Genomic DNA, 22,166 nt, shown 5'->3' on the forward strand with positions numbered 1-22,166 from the left:
AAGTAAAAAAGTGTGAAAGACAATTTGCTCAAATTTGAGGTGCAGTGCTTATTTCAGAGGCTTGCGGCAATATGGTGATATGATTTTTACGTGAATCATAGTAAATGTGAATGCAAAAAACATTTCATACAGAGTATTATATAGTGATAAGAAAATCAAAACTTCTAGATGAGGGCATTGGTTGAAAAATTAATAAAAGTGTGGGGTGAAAAATATAAAATTTACAAAAAATAAAAAGAAAATAATAATTTACATGTTTAAACTGAAATGATAAATTAATGTTATCCATAGATGGATCAACCAATTTTACTTAAATTAATCAAATAAATATTTACATATTGATATTCAAAGATGTTTGGTAATTTGCTTTGAATTTCTAAAGGAAAGATATAACTTTGTGACCAGTTTTGTACATATTTGTTACAAGTTCTAATAAAACTTTACACGAATTATATACATCAATTCTTTAGCCACCATTTTTGTTGATAAGATTCCGATAATAGGAAAAAAATACCTAACTCAGTGTTATTATTATTTTTTAGTATACTACGTAAACTAAAAAACTATGTTCAATGATTTACCAAAATTTGATAGTATAACATTTATTTAACAACTAGATGACCCGAAGAACTTCGTTTCGCCTAAAATTTATGTATTCTCTAATATGTTCCCTTCCAAAACCTCCACATGCCAGATTTGGTTTCATTTGCTTGATTAATTCTCGCGTTATGAAGAAATTAATGTTTCATTTGTATCGGAGCCCCCCTATCCAAAGAGGGGAGGGGTCTCGAACCACATTAAGAACCTTTTCCGGCCCCGAAAACCTCTGCATGCAAATTTTCACGCCGATCGGCTTAGTAGTTTCCGAATCTATAAGGGTCAGACAGACAGAAATTCATTTTTATGTATATAGAAAGAAGAAAGATTACTCTTCACATTATTTTAACAATTACCATATTTTACCTAAAGTTCACTGGTATTTGAGGGCCACGCATGAAATCCGTATATTTAATCACTTCTAACTCCGTTAAAACGTGATTCAAACATATTCCAGATTTTTTTTCTCAGACTCGATACTTACCTTTAAAAAAACAGTGACCGGAATCTGAATCAAGGAAGCTGAATCCGTACAGCAATTTCATTAATCAATAACCAAATTACATCACAAAGGTAGTCTCAGATTGCTTAAAACACAATATAAGAGGCGACGTTGAGTTTTTTTGTTTTGTTTATAATTACTTGAAATGTCATTAAACATTTTTAAAAACCAGTACAGCCACTTCTACAAAAAACAAGTATTGAAGGCCAAAGACCAATCAAAATGAGATGTATAAAATTAAAATTCCAAGGCCAAGTTTCCACTTTAAACCTGATAAAGCATTCACTTGTATATAAGCTAACGGAATCACAAATTATTACATTTAAACCCTTCAAATTGTGCAAATTTCGGTCTCACACGACGATCAAAATGATTTGGTTTATTCATCTAACTTGCTTGGTTTTCAAGTAGAATAACTATGAGATCTAGATATATGAATCTTGTTTGCAGCTCTCTCCATTAATGTGAAAAATAAAACAAAAATTTCTTTGTTTTTTTTCGTTGAACCATATCAACATTTCAACTTTAAAAAAACTCGCAGGTTTAAAATTATCCATTTCAAAATTAATTAAAACTGGTATTTTAACAAGTCTTAACCAGTAATCACCCTTAATCAAAATTCCTAGCAGCACAATTCAATTTGGCTGCAATAAATCCAAAGTGATTGGATTTGGCAAATGCCTGCCTATCAGGACAAAAAAAACTGCAATAGTTTCGACAACTACTCGCTATTCACGGGTGAGCGAATAACATTAACAGATAGTTCCACTCGACATAATTTTACGACTAAGTCGTTGTACTGTGAAGTGTAGGTGCGAATCCTTGAAGCAGTAAGTTCGTTTTTTTTGCAGAGGCTGATTTACAACATAAATTTTGTTTTCTACGTTGTTGGGCATTCTCTTAAATAGCATGTCAAGCATACTATATTGTACATTTGTATTACTCGCATTTCGTTCTTCCGTTGGGAGCTGTAACCGAAACAAAAATTCTATATCATTTAAATGAAAAATTTCCGACCGTAAAGGTCGAAACAGAACCCACATAATATAAAAATAAAAAATACTAATACGACAATGTTTTGTTTGTTGTTTTTTTAAGTTTGTAGGGCATTCTTTTAAAAAGCACATCAAACATACCTTCTATATTTTACATTCGAGTTTGTCCTTCTTCCGTTGTGAGCTGTAACAAAAAAATTGTTCTTTGCCATTTAAATTAAAACCGTTCGCGAATGGTTCTCGAGGTGATTTTAAAACATGGTGGCTTGAGCGCTACTCTCGGAGAGAGAGCACCAGTCGTGTTCTCTATTTGCCCGACTTTTACAGACCCATTACCTCTGGAGACTCTCGAAAGGTCGCTGGCTTCAAAATTACTTACTGAAAGTACTCCGCCGAGAAGATGGTGGCGATGTCCTCCGACCAGGTTGTGGCGCTGGTGGCTGATTGGCTTTGCTACAGATGCTGCAGATTGGCGCGCAGCGATGGAGGTCGAGTTCGAACGATATGGCCGAAACTAAAGATGCGGAGGGATTGGCGGCTGGACGGAAGGCTTCCGATTTCGGAATCCGGATTAACCGTTCCCTCAAGCTTCCTTTGCTATCCCTAACAACCCGGCTTCGCGTACCTTTCTGGTTCACCGAGCGAGGACTAAAAGAAGAACTACTAACCGTCGGTTCGGGTTCGGTCCAGCGTACGATTATTGACGACGTACGGGGACCACACTCTCGAGAATGATCCACGGGAATTGGCTTGGGGATCTTACCTTCGACGGTTGATTGGCAACCGCCGAACTTTACATTAAACATTAAAATTCGTTTTACCTTTTTGTACGTTTCACTAACGGTGATCGTGGAATTCATAAATACGTCCTAATGACGTCTGCTACGTTACCTGTTAATTAAGAAATTTGATTAAAATAGGCACAGATCAATTCAGTCCAATCACACTTTACCTATTAGTCAAACTAGCCAAACTCAACTTAAAATACTGAAAAAATTCGTAACCTCTCGTAAGCAATTCTAATCACCAGCCGTTCACTAAGCGAAATGATCGAGTTCTTGTCTGAATTTTATAAAGAAACTTATCCTTTGAAAAGTCGTCAATTATTTTAAATTGTCCACCAAATAAATTTGAAACGGCAACAAAAAGTCTTCGCGCCTTCAGTGAGTCGATAAAAACGAGCACATGAGAACACTTCAACAGTACATGGTCAATTTCTATTTGGATAATAATTAAGTCAAGACACAAACCTCGTAATCGACATACAAATAAACATTCAAATTTCTGTTCGTCCGGTTTGCAAATGATTTACCTATTATTTAAGCATTAAATTAATTCCAAATAATTAAAATTTGTGATTTTACCTTAAGGTCACTCCTTACGGAATCCAAGTTTCAAAGCGCTCGCGTTTTCGGGGGCACACCACTCGATACGAAAGCAACGCACAACTGTCATTATTTCACGCATGCTGCGGCGCATCAAAGCTAAATCAACAAAAATGCCAGTTGTGCACCGCCTCCGTATCGAGTAGTGTGCTCCCGAAAACGCGAGCGCTTTGAAACTAGGATTCCGTGAGGAGTGTCCTTAAAAGAGAAAAACGTCACATTATTTTGACTTGATTAAAATTTCTCGAAAAAAACGTAAAACGTTACAAAATGAGAATTTTCCAAATTTTCCGACAGTACTAGAAATACAAGAACCCACATAACAAAAAAAAAACACACAAATCAAATCACTCGTACGACATGTATTTGTTTGACAGGAAACTGTAACTCTTGTTCTTATGATCAGTGTTTTGCTGAATCAATCTCATACGATAAATATTGTAATTTGCATTTGAGAATTTTTCAGGTGAGAAAAGTAGGCTAGTTGTCGTCGGTGATAACTTTTCAAATCTTCAAATCTTTGTTTGTGGTTTCCATCCCCAATTAGAACCATATTAAACTTTGTTTCAATTTATTATACCTCTATAGCATAGCATCCCAAAGTTGGGGGGTCCCGACCCCCTTCCATAAGATTTGCACAGGCCGGGAGGATCACGACCCACAACTTTGGGAAACTATGCTCTATAGCATTTTATACAGGAATAGATTTATGGTTAAGTCGTCCACAATGCAATTTCAAAATAAGAATATATCAAAAGCAATGAAAAACCAATCAAATGGAAAACAATTTTTCGCCCTTGATACGTTGCGGCATACGTTAAATATCATTTTTAGTTGTGTTTGATCAGCTATTTGTTAAGATGTGTTCCACGAAAGAAGGTATTTTTGTCACGCTCATGTTAAAGCAAACATTACCAATATTTGGTCCAACTATGAGCAGACCAGAACCATGCACTCTAGTATTTTTATTTTACTGTACAAACTGTAGGATAATTCACTGAATTCGAAACAAATATTCTGAGTGGCGTGTTTATGTTCAACATCCCTAATTTATAATATTTATTTTGCCAAACATCCATCATGCTTATGAATCGCATGATCCGGGACCACTAACGTAGTCTCGCTTACGTTGCGAACAACAGGTGAGCATTTTTATAGTTATATATGTATGCCATTTTAAAAAGTTTAAACACATTCCAGAAAAAAAACCTAATATTAATTTGAAGAACGAATAATACAGGTCGGGCCGCAAAATCCATTCGAGCCGACGGCATCAATCGATGTGGCGATTTTGTTTCCATAATTTTGCAGAAGAACCTTTCGATTTCCCGGAGAATTTACCATAATTTGCACTGTAACAACTTTTGAACTATTACCTTTCCGTGGGAAATTATTCTTCTTCTTATTGGCATCCTCCACTGGGACATTGTCGCCTCGTAGCTTAGAGTTAATTAAGCACTTCTACAGTTATTACTGCGAGGTTTCTATGCCAAGTTATCATTTTTGCATTTGTATATCATGAGTCTTGATATTCCAACCCGAAAATTTTCTAGACCGGACCGGGAATCGAACCCAATCACCTTCAACATGGTCTTGCTTTGTAGTAGTTCACCTGAGCCTCTCCGTCTACAAATGAAGCAAGAGTTACAACAGCGACAATAGCAACAATACAACCAGCTCTAGCAGATGGCGTTGGTAGTGAATGCGGAAGCAGTTCCAAGTCCGCCCCATCCAATTCGCCGGCTTGAAACAGAAACGAATGCATAAGCGGTAACATTTGGATTCAACCACACAAGCCAATGCGGTTGCTGTAGTTGACCAGTATATGTCACTCCGGCCGCATGCAAGAATTGCTGTATGAAGACAGGATTGGTTTGCTGCCAAATCGGCCACAGTTCGGATATTCCTGATGCGTCCTGTTCAAAACTGTCGCCACCTTGATAGTGGATGAACTTAACTGGTGAGCACGTTCCGATTATTTCATATCTTTCTATTATTGCTTTAAAAATTCAAAAAATTCAAATTGAACTCTAAATACGTACAGGGCATAGTTTGCTGCTATTGCCGCGGATATTGTGGGAGTCCCAGGTATCCGGTTCAGTTAGCAACGGTGGCTCTTCTTGCCCTTCTATTCCCTGAGTAGTTAGTACGAATAAGGGCGTTCTTATGAAGTTTTGCTGTACCTGTTACGAACAACTAGTACATTCCGTTCCCTATACATCTTGAAGAAACATTTCTTGCATCAGAAGTGAATCCTTTTTGGAGTACTAGTTTTCGTGATAAAAAGGTCACCATTACGTGAGATATGATCAAATTATTCGTTGTACTGATCAACGTTGATCAACGCTCCCGACTGGGTAGAGGATGACGTACACACAATAGCGCGAGAATTTTGTTTTATTTCTTTGGGTAGCTCGTTTGTCTTGTCACGGAAATTTTTTTGAATCAACGAAAAATTGTTTTGTATTTCAACATGAAACCTATTTGAATTTCCAGTAAATATACTCTCAAGGTTCCCCTAGGCTCGTTTCAAATTCTACGGGATGGTAATTAATTTATAATACTAATTTTAATTAGAAAATATTCAATTCTAGTTAGGAGAGCTTGCAATTATACTCTCTGTTTGTGGTTCTAATCTGTGGGGTTTGAGTAAAATACCTTCAGCGTTTTTTCATAAATTCGTACCTCAACGTGTCAATCGGCGAGCAGCAAGCCATGACTCTGCCTCTTTTTGACAGATCTCCGTGACGTGCACACGCATCCACAGAGAGCACAGAGAGCCCCTGACATATCATTTCGTTCCGGCCATTTAGGGCCACACATTTTGGCGATCCTGCCAGTCCATTTTTTATCCTGTCGCTGATTTCATAAGGTGAGTTGAATCCAAGTGGTTAAATTGTGGAGAATGGTGTGTGATTTACAAAATCACAAGACGCGTCTGGAAGACCGTCGAAAAATGGTTTGTGGTCTGAAAGGCGACCGAAACATGTTTTGCAGTTTGATAAACTACAAGGTGCGTATGGAAGACCATGAAATCTCAAAGTCCTTCGAGCATTGATTTTGGGTAAAATAAATTGAGATTTTAAGACTTTTTTATAACGAAATCTGAGAGATAGGAAAAAAAATTCTATACTGCAAAATTGATTGGTAGTCAAATATATTATTTGGAAATTTATCTTGGCATGCACTGACTTAGCAGCCATAGCGAGATTATTAGTTGGATCAGATATCTTAGAATTTGCAGAATTAATAAAGCTACCGGAGTTCACAAAGCTATTCAAAAGTTCGAATTTACTATGCGTAGCTTAACCAGTTTATTCTGGAGTTTTAATAACCCAGGTTCAAATAACCCTATGCTAGAGGTGTTTTTTGCGTTTTTTAAGAGAAGATATAGCAATTTTTAGTACACATATTTTCCTCGAGATTTCTGCCAAAAATCTATTGCTAAAAAATATTCAGCAATTTATTTGCTGGAAATCAACTTACATACATGTTTTAAGTACATGTGAGGCAACGGAATGCAAAAATACATTTAATCCAAGCAATTCAATATATGGTCGGGGTTCTTCCAAACCGCACCAAGCGGATTTTTGACTGTCTTGTGATGTTTTGTTCGCAAAAGGTAAATGGAAATGATTCCATGTCAATTCATAAGTACATTTGTTGTACGATATCGTCAGTAATGGCGTTGTGCAAAGTCCGATGCGATTTGTGATCAAAAAAGATGGACAAAAAATTTGGAAATTTTTTATTGGCATTTGGTGCGATTTTTCAGAACCCCGACCATATGCAAAAGTCTCTAGAGTGAAACTTGAAACAACTCACTTTATGGTTCCTTTCACTCAAATCCACCCTTGCGTGGAAAAAGCCAAAAGTAAGTAAAATGCGCAAAAATCCGGTGAGTACTTTGCCTTTACTCCCGTGTTGTTTATAATATCATTCACGAGGGGGAGTGAGAAAACTACTTACTATTGAGCTAAAAATTAAAACTTCATACTCAAAGCTGAGTTCTTTAAACTTTTTTGAGGTTTATTTATTTTTTCTGTGTACTATCAATTCCAATTACCGAACAGCTTACTACCTTAAGGTGAAACCGTCAAGAATCCTAACAAATTTTGCCTCGCATTTTCAGAGGCACCAATCTCAACAAAGAACGATCATAACTGTCATCTTTTTAGTTTGGCTTTGCTGCGTCGGATAGAACAAAAATATGACAGCTGCTCATTGCTTCAAAATTGATAGTGGTGCCCTTGAAAACACGAGGTGAAAAAATATTGGATTCCGAAAATTTCGTCCTTAACCCCTTTTAATTTGTTGATAACTCATGAGGTGAGCGGATTTCAGTGCTGTACAAAAAAACGATTATTTCTACAGATATAAACTTATATGCAACATTCCTTTACTATAGCTTGAGATTGATTGACTGCCCGTAGATGCTACTCCATTATGACCAGATCAGCTGTTCTTGCACAGAGAACCAACAGCTGTTTGCTTGGGACTAGTTCTCATCTTCAATGTACAAGTACTGGTGACCTAATTTGTTAGGTCATACTGGCGCCGGCCACGTCAGAATGCAAGTCAATGTCGGTAAGGGGAGGAAATGATGATCTAATCACTCGCCCACTGCAAGCCGAATAAACCTCTGCACTTGCCACGAGCCCATACGGGATTTATTGGAATTTTTAGTTTTTAGAGGTTAGGCTCGAGAGGCAGAGGTTCGTCTTGGTTAACGAGCTGCCAATATTATAGATAGCATAAATCAACTGATGGGATTTCTAATTGGATGTAGGAAACGAGCTTTTTAAGTTCATTTCCAATTCTAGCAGCTACTGCTAGAATAGTCATGTTTAAGGTATAGGGAAAGAAACGGAAACGGTATGGAAGTCCATTTCCAGTTCTAGCGATTGCTAGAACATGAAAAGTATAGAGAAAGATACAAAGTAGAAGGATGGAACAGACCTGGGATTGAACCCACGACCTTCTGCGTATGAGGCAGAAGCAGTAGCCATATAAGCCAAGTAGCCATATAAGCCATAGTAGCCATTTCTATATGCAACTTTCCATTACTATATAGCACATAAAATTGAAAAAATTAACTGCTGATATAAACTTCAAACTTCAGCAGTAGTGCATCCGTAGTCGAGCTCTACAAAAGGCAATACTCATGATACCTCTTGCACAGATTTCTTAAGTATGACTGGTCTGGTTCAAAATGTAAGAAACTGAGGGTACTACTAAGCAAGTTCTCTGCCGTAAATGCAGACATTATTTCCAACTAGTCTTAAGGTATACATTCTCATCATATTTACATCACAAATGCAATTTCCAACACAAAATGTAGCAAAGTACAGTTCAAAATGCACCCCTTTTTCGATATAAACAATATAAACAAGAATACCGAACCATTTCAGCGTGTAGATGCAAAATTTCCAAAGCTAACGCATTCAAAATATGTTCTCAAATGAGCCTGGGGCAAAACGCCCGAATGGTGGTGTAAAATGACTCAATTGCCTGTAAAATAATGGTGAACGCATAGTTGTGTGTTCAGTCTTAACGGATTAAACAACAATCTTACGGGTGCACAGTGGCGAAAATCGTTTTTTTATCGCGTTTATTTAATAATACATACTTTTATTATACGATTTAGCTTAATGGTGTATTCCAGATATTTCATCAGTAAATTAATGCGCTTCTTAGGAAGTATTCAGCTTAATGATCGATCCCCCTGAGAGTGAGAAGAAAAAAATATATTTTTCACTTTTCAACATATGAGGTTTGTGTCACTTTTAAGTTTAATTCTCCAAATGAGACAGACCTTAAACTATGGGAGAAACGCCATCTTCACCTGAGTTATTTGCGTTACGAAATTTGCTGTACATGCCAGCTCCGTACTGCTCAAAAAATTCAAATCAAATCAAATTCATTACTTGATCATTTATTTGGGAATATTCATTAAGTTTTTTTTAATGAATTTATCATAAAGTATGTATTGTACATCCCCCCGAATCAGTTGTTTATCGTGACACCTTGTGAAAAACGTCTCTCACGATATACAGAGATGATAAGTGAGCGGATTCAGTCCCTGACCAGGATATAACTCATCAACTTTTAGATGATTCAAACGGTTTCATCGATTGTGTAAATAGGATAAATAGGTGCAAATAGCGTCAACTTAGCAATGGCGAATAAACACAAAATTGAAGAGTCATTCGCTGGTATAATTAGGATGAATGCAAAACACATTGGTTTGTGCATCTGAATTTAATATGACTCAAATTCAGTACGAATTCTTTAACACATGTTTATTTTTTACATACACATTTGCATTTTAGTAAAAATAAACTTATTTTACGCCACATTTTAATACTTTTTCCGCTTAACCCAGTTAAAACAAGAACCAGTTTTGCTACATCAAGCATACACATCCGGGAGGAGCGTTACGGAGCTTCTTCCCCTAGCAGGAGGGATCGGATCACTGCAGCAGAACCGTGAACTGTTTTCCCAACTACTTAGCATAAAGATAGAGTCGCCATCACGGAGCAGCCATCAACTTCTGCGCGAATGTGATGTGGGGTTGATGTTTGCAATTTTTTTTTACACAACCGATATTCATTTTTGCAGTGTTTGGTCAGGTCTGTGGCCCGACGACTAACGATCAACGGCAACTAAGAGCCGAAGGGGTTAGGCATCGGAGGTATCCGATTACTGAAGTGTATAAAACATGTGACGAAAGGTGACTGTCAGGTGCAAACTACCAGAGCTGTGATATATGTATAGTAAGCGAGGTGGTCTAAAGAGATGGGCGTTTGTTGCCGAGAGGATGATGACCATTATTGCACTTACTGTCAATAGAAAATATACATTAGATGGAAGCTACTTAGGTGAGAAATGATAATTAAACGGACAATTTGAAGGGAGAAGATTTATTTGACCAGTACCATAATTTGATAAGAATATTATTTAGAGCTTTCCAGTGGAGTCTACTTACTTGCCCTAAGGCGAGTTAGCACGGGATAGTACTAACTCGTCTTATGACAAGTGATCGGTGTTTGCTTCCACTATTTTCATCGACAATTATATGGCATGGCAACTATTGAAATAACATAATTTCTGGTGCATCGTTATAATGCGTAGCTTATTAATAAAGATAAAAATAGATGATTTAGTTAGAATCCTAAACTGGGACAAATATGCCTCGCAGATTAATATTCGTTAGGTACGAATAATCTGTTAAGTTATGAAACAAACTTCGTTGGTTTCCAATTCATCCACCATGTGGACGTGTGTGTTACAGCTGAGCTATAAATTTAACTGGAAATAAAAGGACGTTTCAAAATAGAAGAGCTGCCCAAAGAAGTGAAAAAAAATTCTAGGTACATACCTACTTTTATTTCTTCATTAATTATTTTTGATACTTATGCAATCCAATTGCCCTCCTTAGCCGTGCGGCTACAAAGCAAGACCATGCTGAGGGTGGCTGGGTTCGATTCCCGTTGCCGGTCTAGGCAATATTCGGATTGGAAATTGTCTCGACTTCCCTGGGCATAAAAAATATCATCGTGTTAGCCTCATGATATACGAAGGCAAAAATGGTAACTTGGCTTAGAAACCTCGCAGTTAATAACTGTGGAAGTGCTTAATGAACACTAAGCTGCGAGGCGGCTCTGTCCCATTGTGGGGATGTAATGCCAATAAGAAGAAGAAGAAGCAATCCAATGAAAGTACCATAAAGTACCATAATTTTGTTTAAAACAAAATGCATGGAAAATGTTATATTAATGTTATCACATTGCCATAAGACGAGTTCGTCTTTCCATTTAATTCCATCAGTTTGTAACTTAACAGATACGTACTTTGACCTCAGCAGTAAGGTTGTCTTCAGTGACTCGTGCATGACGTGCATGGGGGCTATCCATATACCAGGTGGACAATTCTGGGGGGAGGGGGGTGTAGTCGATTGTCCACGGTTCATACAAATTTTTGAAAATTTATATGAAGAATTGTCCACGCTGGGGGAGGGGGGTATCTGAAACTGACCAAAACCTGTCCACGTGGTATATGGACAGCCCCATGACAAAACAAACTCTTAAATAGTTTTTTTTGATGGTTTGCTTTACCATGATCACGATTGAAAAATGTCTTGCCCATCATAACTAATTTCCAATTGAACGCCTCCAATTCGAAATTAATTTATTTCGCACATGAAAACAGCTTACTGATAAAATTTAAGGGCATGTGTTATCTGCTTATTTGCTTTCAAAAGCACAATTTTAGAAATATTTGTATTCAGTCCGCCAACAATTAATAAATAATTTGTGAAGCATACAAATTGAATAAATACTCATAGCGCATTCCCAACCTTTTACATGTCATCCTTCAGAGTAATTTAACTTTAATTCACTTGAAAGTTCCCGAGAAAGAATAGTCGTCAGTTTTCCTAATGATTTTTCGTTAGCATTGGCTTCGAAGATGCTGGAATATCAAGAAGATCCCCATTCGGAAACGAAGCGGGAAACAGTTGTCGGGAGTTTGGGGTTCATTTTATTTATCTACTGGAACATGTTTGAGCCAATGTTCACCTTCGGACGCCATCAGCAGCAGTTAATTGTATTAACCTGCCATTCTACGTATATATTTTTGTACGTATTTGTTTTAAATATCTATTCTAAGAAAGAAGTTGGATATCAACGGGCCAGATCATAAAATAGTTTTCTTCGAAAACAGTCGTCTATAAATATCAGTCCTTCGGCCAAAAGTCATTTAACCGAAAATGTTATTAGGCCGAAATGAACATACGGCCGAAACTGTCGTTAGATCGAACAGGTCATTTGGTCGAACATGTCGTTCGACTGAATACTCCATTTATCCGAAAAGGTCATTTGAGCATTGAGCATGAGCATTATGACCGTACAATTCGTAGTTGCTACTCCGTGATAGACAAAACGAACAAGAGAGAACCTAATTAGTGGAGCTTGGGGTTAACTATCCATTCTCAATGTATGTACACGTTTCGGAATCTCATATATTGTCTTTCAATAACGGCCACATTATTACGGTCATATGGGAAAGGAAGGATTGTTAGTCCGACTCTCGTTGCTACTAGATACCTCTGCATCTCCACGATTGTCTTGGGGAGTTCAGTGCGTGATCTCTCATGTTTCGGACAGCAGAACGATCGCGCGGTCGGCCGAATTATTGTGTTCTGCATTGCGCGGCCGGTAATAAAATTAATCAGTTCAGTGCGTGATCTCTCATGTTTCGGACAGCAGAACGATCGCGCGGTCGGCCGAATTATTGTGTTCTGCATTGCGCGGCCGGTAATAAAATTAATCAGTTCAGTGCGTGATCTCTCATATTTCGGACAGCAGAACGATCGCGCGGTCGGCCGAATTATTGTGTTCTGCATTGCGCGGCCGGTAATAAAATTAATCAGTTCAGTGTGTGATCTCTCATATTTCGGACAGCAGAACGATCGCGCGGTCGGCCGAATTATTGTGTTCTGCATTGCGCGGCCGGTAATAAAATTAATCAGTTCAGTGCGTGATCTCTCATATTTCGGACAGCAGAACGATCGCGCGGTCGGCCGAATTATTGTGTTCTGCATTGCGCGGCCGGTAATAAAATTAATCAGTTCAGTGCGTGATCTCTCATGTTTCGGACAGCAGAACGATCGCGCGGTCGGCCGAATTATTGTGTTCTGCATTGCGCGGCCGGCAATAAAATTAATCAGTTCAGTGCGTGATCTCTCATGTTTCGGACAGCAGAACGATCGCGCGGTCGGCCGAATTATTGTGTTCTGCATTGCGCGGCCGGCAATAAAATTAATCAGTTCAGTGCGTGATACTTGTTTCGAAGCGGGCTTGGTAGTCATATGGCTACTGCTTCTGCCTCATACGCAGAAGGTCGTGGGTTAAATCCCAGGTCCGTTCCATTCTCCTACTTTGTATCTTTCTCTTTATTTCTCATGTTCTAACAATCGCTAGAACTGGAAATGGACTTCCATACCGTTTCCATTACTATTCCTATACCTTCAACTTGATAATTCTAACAGTAATCTGCTAGAATCGGAAATGAACTTATATAGCTCGTTTCCTACATCCAATTAGAAATTCCATCAGTTACCTTCTCCTATCTATCACATTGGCAGCTCGTTAACTAAGACGGACCTCTGCCTCTCCAACCTAACCCATAAATTCCAACAAATTCCACATGAACTCGTGGCAAGTGCAGAGGTATATTCGGCTTGCAGTGGGCGAGTGATTGCATCATCATTTCCTCCCCCTTCCCTACATTGACTTGCATTCTGACGTGGCAGGCGCCAGTATGACCTAACAAATGAGATCACCAGTACTTGTACATTGAAGATGTGAGCTAGTCCCAAGCAAACATCTGTTGGTTCCCTGTGCAAGAACAGCTGATCTGGTCATAATGGAGTAGCAACTACGAGCAGTCAATCAAGCTCAAGCTCAAGCTCAAGCATCTCCACGATTGTCTTGGGATAGGTTATTGTGTTACAGTCATACCTCGAACTTATTATCTACTCTTCGAAGCAGATTTGTTTTACACTTCGCAGACGACCCAGCGTTCAAAATGACAACACGTTCGATCACTCACTGATTAAAGTTAAGGTCACTCCTGACGGAATCCAAGATTAAAAGTGCTCGCGTTTTCGGGGGCACACCACTCGATACGGAAGCAACGCACAACTGTCATTTTTATTATTTCACGCATGCTGCGACGCAGCAAAGCTAAATCAACAAAAATGACAGTTGTGCGCCGCCTCTGAATCGAGTGGTGTGCCCCCGAAAACGCGAGCACTTTTAATCTTGGATTCCGTCAGGAGTGACCTTAAGCAGTTAATTTTCGAAATAGTTTTTTTTTCACTTTCCGGGCAACCTGACGTGCCGAACGAAAACACGTTCGATCGCGCACCGAATAATTATCTTCAAAGTAGACTTTTTTTTCACTTCGCGGACAACCCGGCGTTCCAAATAATTAGCTAAATTTGCCGGAATGGTTGTTTGGAGGAAAGGGCCGACAATGTCACCCAGAGTCTATCATATAGAGCTGCGCAAACAGTAAAGCCAAATCCACCTATTGGAATGTCAAATAGGCAGTTACGAATACTTGTTGGTAGTGATAATTATTATGGTGAATTAAAACGCAAAAATCAAAATGTAAGATATTTGCTTTAAAAACAGCTAGACATGAGAAGAGGAAATAAGAAGTCTAACATTTCCCATCTCTGCCTACACACTTCTCACACTCTATAGCGAGAAGTGAGACGTCATACTTCTCACTTCTTATTTGAGATTTTCGATTTCTCACTATTTATTTGTCATTTTTTACTTCTCGTTTCTCAATTATAAATAAATGTACTTCACATTTTGTGGGGGCTCTCCATAGCCTAGCGATAAGACGCGTGGCTACAAAGCAAAACCACACTGAGGGTGACTGGGTTCAATTCCCTGGGAGTAAAAGTATCAGCGTGTTAGCCGACACAAAAAAAGCGGCGAGGCGGCAGTGTCCCAGTGGGGGATGTTAATAATAATAAGAAGAAGACTTCACACTTTTTGCATTCAATATTAACGGCCAAACGACATTTTAAGCCTTATGACCCGTTCAGTCAAATGACATTTCCGGCGATATGAGCTGTTTGATAAAACATAATTTTCTGCAGTAGCACATCTTCTTCTTCTTATTGGCATTTCATCCCCACACTGGGAGAGAGCCGCCTTGCAGCTTAGTGTTCATTAAGCACTTCCACAGTTATTAACTGCGAGGTTTCTAAGCCAAGTTACCATTTTTGCATTCGTATATCATGAAGCGAGCACGATGATACTTTAAAGCCCAGGGAAGTCGAGACAATTTCCAATCCGAAAATTGTCTAGACCGGCACCGGGAATCGAACCCAGCCACTCTCAGCATGGTCTTGCTTTGTAGCCGCGCGTCTTACCGCACGGCTAAGGAGGGCCCCGTACATGTTCCGCTAAATGGCCCTTCCTGCCAAACTGCATTCTCAACTAAATGACCTATCAGCCAAACGACTTTTTCGGTCAAACGACCTGTTCGGCCAAACGATTTTTCGGCCGTATGTCTCTTTAGGCCAAATTATCAGTTCGGTCAAACAGTTTTCGGCTTGATAACCGTGTCAGCGAAACGTTCAATTCGGTTAGATGTCATTCGGCCAAGTGGCGTTCGGTCAAATGGCGTTGGGAAAATAGAATCTATACCAGTTGGTCGAAGGACATCTAGTCGAATGACGTTTTGTCGAATGGCCATTTGGTATAATTTGAGTTTTTGGGTGAATATTTACAAATTAAGATTTAGAGTTAATTTTATATTTTATTAGAGGAATAACATATCTGAGCTGCAATTTACTTTGACGAAATATTCATTCGACCAAAGCCCTTTCGACTAAACGTCCTTTCGACCAAACGTCGTTCGACTCAATTTCGATCGACGAAATGTCCCAAACCCGGGCAGGACTATCGTTGCTCTCATTATCCATTTCATTCTATTCACGAGCACTTTTGTTAAAAAGTCCGGATATTGCGAACTACATGATCTATTTTTGATAAAATTTGAAGGAATGCAGCTCGGTCTGAAAGTTTTGAAGCTAACAAAAAAAAACAGTTCAAAAGATTCATATTAAAGGGGAAAATAATGGCGAAAACTCAAAAATTTCTTCAGATATTGAAGAAATTCTTTTCAATATTTCTTGAAGTTTTTTGCTGATAATTTTACTTTGACGGTAGGACAACTAGACTATCTGTAGAGAAAACAGGGGATTACATTCGAGCTTTTCGAAATCTTAGGTTAGCTTTGCGTGATTGACTGTACACAGTTGCTAGTCATGATTGGCCCAAAAACAACAAATATGCACAGCTCACTAGTTGAATAGGCTTCTTGGGATTATAAAAGTATTCTCACTGTACATGCTTTGGAGTTTCATTAATTCAAGACTAATAACGATGCCGACCACATCCTCACAGTGAATTTAGGATTAGGAGAGAATCATTAGTTCGGCACTCATCGCTACCAGAGACTGAGGAATCCTCTGCATCTCCGTGAGCACCACGGGAAAGAGATAGCTGGTTAGTTGGCAAGGCAATTCATGGAAAATCGTTTGACCGAAAGGGTTATTACGACAAAAGGGTCATATGGCCGAAAGGGTCTAATGGCCGAAAAGGACATTGAGCCGAAAGGGACATTTGGCCGAAAGGGTGGGTTGGTCGAAAGGGTCGTTTGGCCGAATGGATCATTTGGCGGAATGGTTCATTTGGTCGAATGGGTTATTTGGCCAAAAGGGTCATTAGGCCGAAAGCGTCATTTGGCCGAAATTAGGAATGAGAAAAGAGACGTCTCACTTCTCACTCTTCATTTTTCTCTTCTCACTGTAAAAAGTGAGAAGCGCGAAATGAGTAGTGAGGCGTCTCACTACCCATTTCGCACTACTCACTTTTCACAGTGAGAAGTGATGGATGAGGAAAGAGAAGTGAGACGTCTCATGTCTCACTCCTCATTTATCACTTCTCGCTGTAAAAAGTGAGAAGCACAAAGTGAGTAGTCAGGTGTCTCACTACTCACTTCGCACTTCTCACTTTTAACAGCGAGAAGTGATAAAAGAGGAGTCAGAAGTGAGACGTCTCACTTCTCACTGAAAAAAATAGTAGTGAGACGTCTCACTACTCACTTTTCACAATGAGAAGTGATAAATGAGGAATGAGAAGTAAGACGTCTCACTTCTCACTCCTCATTTCTCACTACTCACCGTGAAAAGAGAGTAGTGCGCAGTGATGATTCCTAATTTCTCGTTTTTCAAATGAACTACTCGGCTAAATAACCCTTTCAGCCAAACGACCCTTTCGAGCAAATGACCTTTTTCGGCCAACTGACCCTTTCGGCCAAATGACCCTTTCGACTAAATGACCCTTTCGCCCAAACGAACCTTTCGGCTAAAAGAACCTTTCGGCCAACTGACCCTTTCGGCCAAATGACCCTTTCGACTAAATGACCCTTTCGACCAAACGACACTTTCGGCCAAATGACCCTTTCGGCTAAATGACCCTTTCGGCCAAACGACCCATTCGGCTAAACGACCCATTCGGCCAGATAGATTTTGGCCTAATGGTTTGTCCGGCCTAGTGGCATTCGACCAAATGGGTTTCGGCCAAGTGACCCTTCCCTTATTTGCTGCTATATTATAGTTTAAATAAAACGTTGGTAACGAATAAATGCTATATCTTATCCAGGGTTTGCTGAAATCGCCTTCAATAGATAACGAACAACGATAAAAGAGAGGCAAAAATAGTTCCGAACCATAACAAGCCATGATAACAGAATCGGATAGGCAGCCCCCACAGAAAAATGGTGATTCTCGCTTTGTTTTCCTTCCTTTCGCGTTGGTTACTGTACAGCTGTATAGAACAAGTTAGAATGCATCATCAGAGCCAGTGCTTCCCACATTTGGAGCTTTCTAAAAGAAATTTATAATGGGGTATAACATCCCGAATCAGTTGACAGCTTGCGAAAAAAGTTTCTCGCGGTATGCTACATATCGTATCGTATATGTATACAGAGGTGATAAGTGAGAGACTTGCTCTTTCTCTTTAGGATTCAATCCTTGATCATATTACATTCTACTTCTACATGGAACTAACTGGAACTTTGAATGCCCTTCAATTTAATGTTCCTATAAGTATTTCCACGGTTATTAAAAACTCATCTGTGGCTGTCATACCATGCATTCGTATCTCGTCCGGCGCTTATAATAACGCACTGTGTCAAGGTAAAGCAAAATCTCTCCCACCAAATAAAATCCGGAACAAGAATCGAACTCCACGGATTGGAAATCCAATGTCTTTGTCCGCACGGATGACTGAAGACTCATATCGTATACCTTTAGCAAAAAAAAATCGCCTTTTAAATTGCCACAATGAAATAAAAGATCGTGCAACCTTTCCAATGGTTAATTATATCGCTACCATCTTCAATTGCTTCCTTCTTCTGGGTTGAAGCACACGACCGACCGACGGTGGTACGGTATGTATTTGCAATTTATTACGCATCACCCTCCGGAACGGCCCCAAAATTCACACAAACAGCGCTCGGCGCGGCTATTTGCTTGAGTTGCTAACCTTCAGTGTCGGTACAAAAGCAAGCGAGCCAGCGTACATCCACTAATATGGTGTATAACATTAAGATTCGGTCGTACATGTGGACAGTAAAACGATATTGATCGGCGAGGTCGCAAATAACCGAATGGAAAGGATCACGGCACTTGACCGTTCGACCTTGTCCTGAAGTTGTAAAAATAATCATTTATGGGTGTCAAATACTAAGAAGATACTGCGAATAGATATCGGTAAGCAACTCTTTTGGGATATTTTAATCGTTTGTTCAAATCCTATGCGCGAATTTTTCGAACAACTGAATTAATTTTTCAATTTATAATGTTATTTCGATCTTTTTGCGTTTTTGGCAAATCAATAAACTTGTTCTGTCTAAATCCTTCCGATGCTGTTTCGACTCTGAAACCAAACTTGCTGAACATGTTTTGTGGTGCTCTGCAGTGCAAACAGGTTCCTCCTCCCGTTTCGACTGGTGGCAGCCATGTTGACACAACCGGCTCATTTCCTTGTGGCTATCAAACAACAAGAAAAAAAACTCCTTTTTAATTCACTTAAAAAAAGAACATAAAGCGAGTTGCTTTTTCTAATCGCAAAACGAGATGGCCGCGTCACTAACCACCACCAAACCACCAAGTGGTTTCCATACAACGATAAAATCTTATTTAGAACTTTTTCCTTAGCGTGCATTAGCTGTTTTATGGAGAAACCCCCTCTATTTTATTACCTTCCGCTTGGAACATTTAGGATTAACTAATTTCTATTTATGAGACAGGCACTAATGAAATGTGCTTTAAAACCGGTTCATATACAGGAACAAAAAGTGTCATCAACGGAGCTACAAAGGTTAAACATGGCTCCGTATAACGTGTTAAACGATAATATGATAATCAGTGAAGTTAGCAAGTTTTAGTAGATTTTATTTCCGTTTTCTATTCCTTAACTATTCCATTTTTTTTCTCTACAACTACTACTTTCTATCTATGATTGACTAACCGGCCAGGGGCCATCATAAAAGATTTCGACTTTGGCTGGTGGCCAGGACGAATTTTAGTCAACTTTTTATACATTTTTAATGGCGTACATGTGTCTTTGGATCTGCATCTGCTGCGAAGTTTCGCTGAATTTAAATCCTGATTCCAGTTTTTTCATTCCTGCTCAAACATTTAAGCTTCTGTATCTGTGACGGTTTTTTTGTTGTGCATCTGGCGATAAACCTCAATATTCCCTTTTGATACACACCGTGTTTCGTCGTTAAACAAAAATACAGAACATTTGATTTTTGACCATTTGAGATGAAGGCCAATTTGTGCTTACAGATGTTTCGTAAATTTACACAAATTGAACAAAATACAATATACGAATCAATAGACACAGATCTAATCTATTGAGGAATTGAATCTGTGCAATGCTTTGAACAGTAATAATTTCAAAACATTAGAATACAGCACTCAAATACCACCGACCAAGCACCAACCAACTGAGCCGCAACCAAAGTGTTAAGCCATGGACTACCCCACAAACAGCCAACTCATGAAACAGCTATTGTAACATATTTAATTTTCCTCTTCAACACAGCGACAACGGCAGGACGACGACGCGTCTAGTTCGGCAGTGACAGCAGCAACTTTACTAATCCAACAACGCCCTCAGCTCACGAACCTCACTTGCCGCCGGTCACCACAAGCCGCGTGGTCATAGTGGCTCTCTTCTCGTTGGAGCAAAGCGAAAAAAAAACACTAAGTGTCGGCATCGTTGATGGGGTCGGTGTTGTGAGAAATGCCAACAAGAAGAAAATCGCTGCAATTATAACTCGAGTGAGGTGAATTAGTGAAGCATAGCGCAAGAAGTTGAAAGTGCGCGAATTATCACACTATTGAGGGATTTTCGTCATCGCTGTCCATTGAAGCAATCGCGCGGGTTCCAGCAGAAAGTGAGTCGTTACCGACGTTTGTTTTCGTGTGTTGAAGAAGACCAAACAGAAAAGTATTTATTCTATACGCGAGAATCGTGTGACCCGTGAAAAGTGCCAACCCACGAAATAGTTAAGGGTCGAAAGAAAAACATCGCCCACGGTGAACAGACAGAAGTGAAAAAAAAAACAAGATAATAAAAGCACAAGTGAGCACAATGACCGTGGCGGCATATCAGGACGTGGCAGCGGCGTCAAAGCTGCAACCAACAACAACAGTAACATCGACGACGGTCATCAGCGATGCGGCCCAGGTCGAGCAGAAGCTGACCGAGATTCAGCAGTTTTACGAACGGACCAGTGTCTTCATTACCGGCGGAACCGGATTTCTGGGGAAAAGTAAGTACCTGCAACTGAACCGAAAACATGCTCGATGGATTATAAATTATTAATTTTGGAAACTCGACTACATTAATAAGACTTGGTTTTTGGACAGATAACACAAGATATCATATTTTGACAAGCGTCTTGCCAGGAAGTGTATAATAATATTATTTACTGAAAGGTTTCGAAATCACATTGCAAAGCATAACATTGATTCGCTTTTATTTTATGCCATCAGTAGCTAGGATTAATAAACGACGAATCAATGAACTACCACAACTCATTATTTTGCTTGAGAACAAAAAAGGGTTCAAAAAACGTATGGGGTTTAAAAACGTGATTTATCCAACATTACAAGACTACTTATTACCATACAAACAATACTGAAATACCTCACTGCTATAAAAAAATAGCATCGGCAATGGGCGTCTACATTCATTGCGGAGTAAAGTATCGGCAACCTTAATGAATTATGACCTATAAAGATTCGGCTTTTCGATTTTGCATCTGAATTTCAAGAAAATTTCCTAATTTTCTATTGTATTCGATGGGGACGCATGGTATAATAACTTCGCACTGGTAACAGAATTTCATCAAAGAATTTAACTTTTCTTAAGTAGCATCCTTCAAAAACTTTTTCAAAACTTCATGGGTTACAAGAACTTCAGTAGACTCGTATAAAACCATAAAAAATCATTGCCTCGTAAAGGGCTTTCAGAATCTATAGCAATCTTCCAGGATTTATAAATTCACAGAACATACCTTCAGGAATATTTTCCTTATCTGTATAATTATTTTTTGTCTTTATTATAGAGACTTGCGGAGACTTTTTAATTATACAGAAATAATAACGAAACACGAATTCTCAGATATTTTAATGAAGTGCAATATGTTCTAGCGAATCCTGCAAAGCCCCAGAAATTCTTGATCAAAGTAAAATTACCTTGCGGCCCGCGGGCCGCACTTTTCTTTTGCTTTGATCGTTTCGTACGAAGTGAATTTAACACCAATATCCGTTTTATTACCCTCAGCATATAGATATATTTGAAATCTTTCGACCAAGTGCTAATTTGTATGGTCAAAGCTGATTTTTATTGTGTAAGAAGTAAATTAAGGAAAAAACGCCCAAATTGCAGCACCGCTGCTTTAGTTGGAGCAAGAGTTAACCGAACACAAGGTTAAGCACAATCATAACCAAGCAAGTCGGAGAGGATAGAATAGACACTCCTTTTTTAGTTTGTACCATCCAGGGCCCTCTTT

At 39.0% G+C, this 22,166-nt stretch overlaps 1 protein-coding gene across 2 annotated transcripts in view; it reads left to right on the plus strand.

Moving 5' to 3' along the window:
• The window catches only part of LOC134220212 (fatty acyl-CoA reductase wat-like), a 125,088-nt gene that overhangs the window by 53,413 nt on the left and 49,509 nt on the right, over positions 1 to 22,166 (plus strand). For both annotated transcript variants that reach the window (XM_062699208.1, XM_062699207.1), the window contains exon 2: positions 20,189 to 20,921. In XM_062699208.1, coding sequence (XP_062555192.1) covers positions 20,741 to 20,921 — 181 coding nt within the window. In that variant the 5' untranslated portion in view covers positions 20,189 to 20,740. The remainder of the gene's footprint in view (positions 1 to 20,188; positions 20,922 to 22,166) is intronic.

The sequence above is a fragment of the Armigeres subalbatus genome, chromosome 3 (assembly GCF_024139115.2).
Source record: "Armigeres subalbatus isolate Guangzhou_Male chromosome 3, GZ_Asu_2, whole genome shotgun sequence".
Taxonomy (NCBI): domain Eukaryota; kingdom Metazoa; phylum Arthropoda; class Insecta; order Diptera; family Culicidae; genus Armigeres; species Armigeres subalbatus.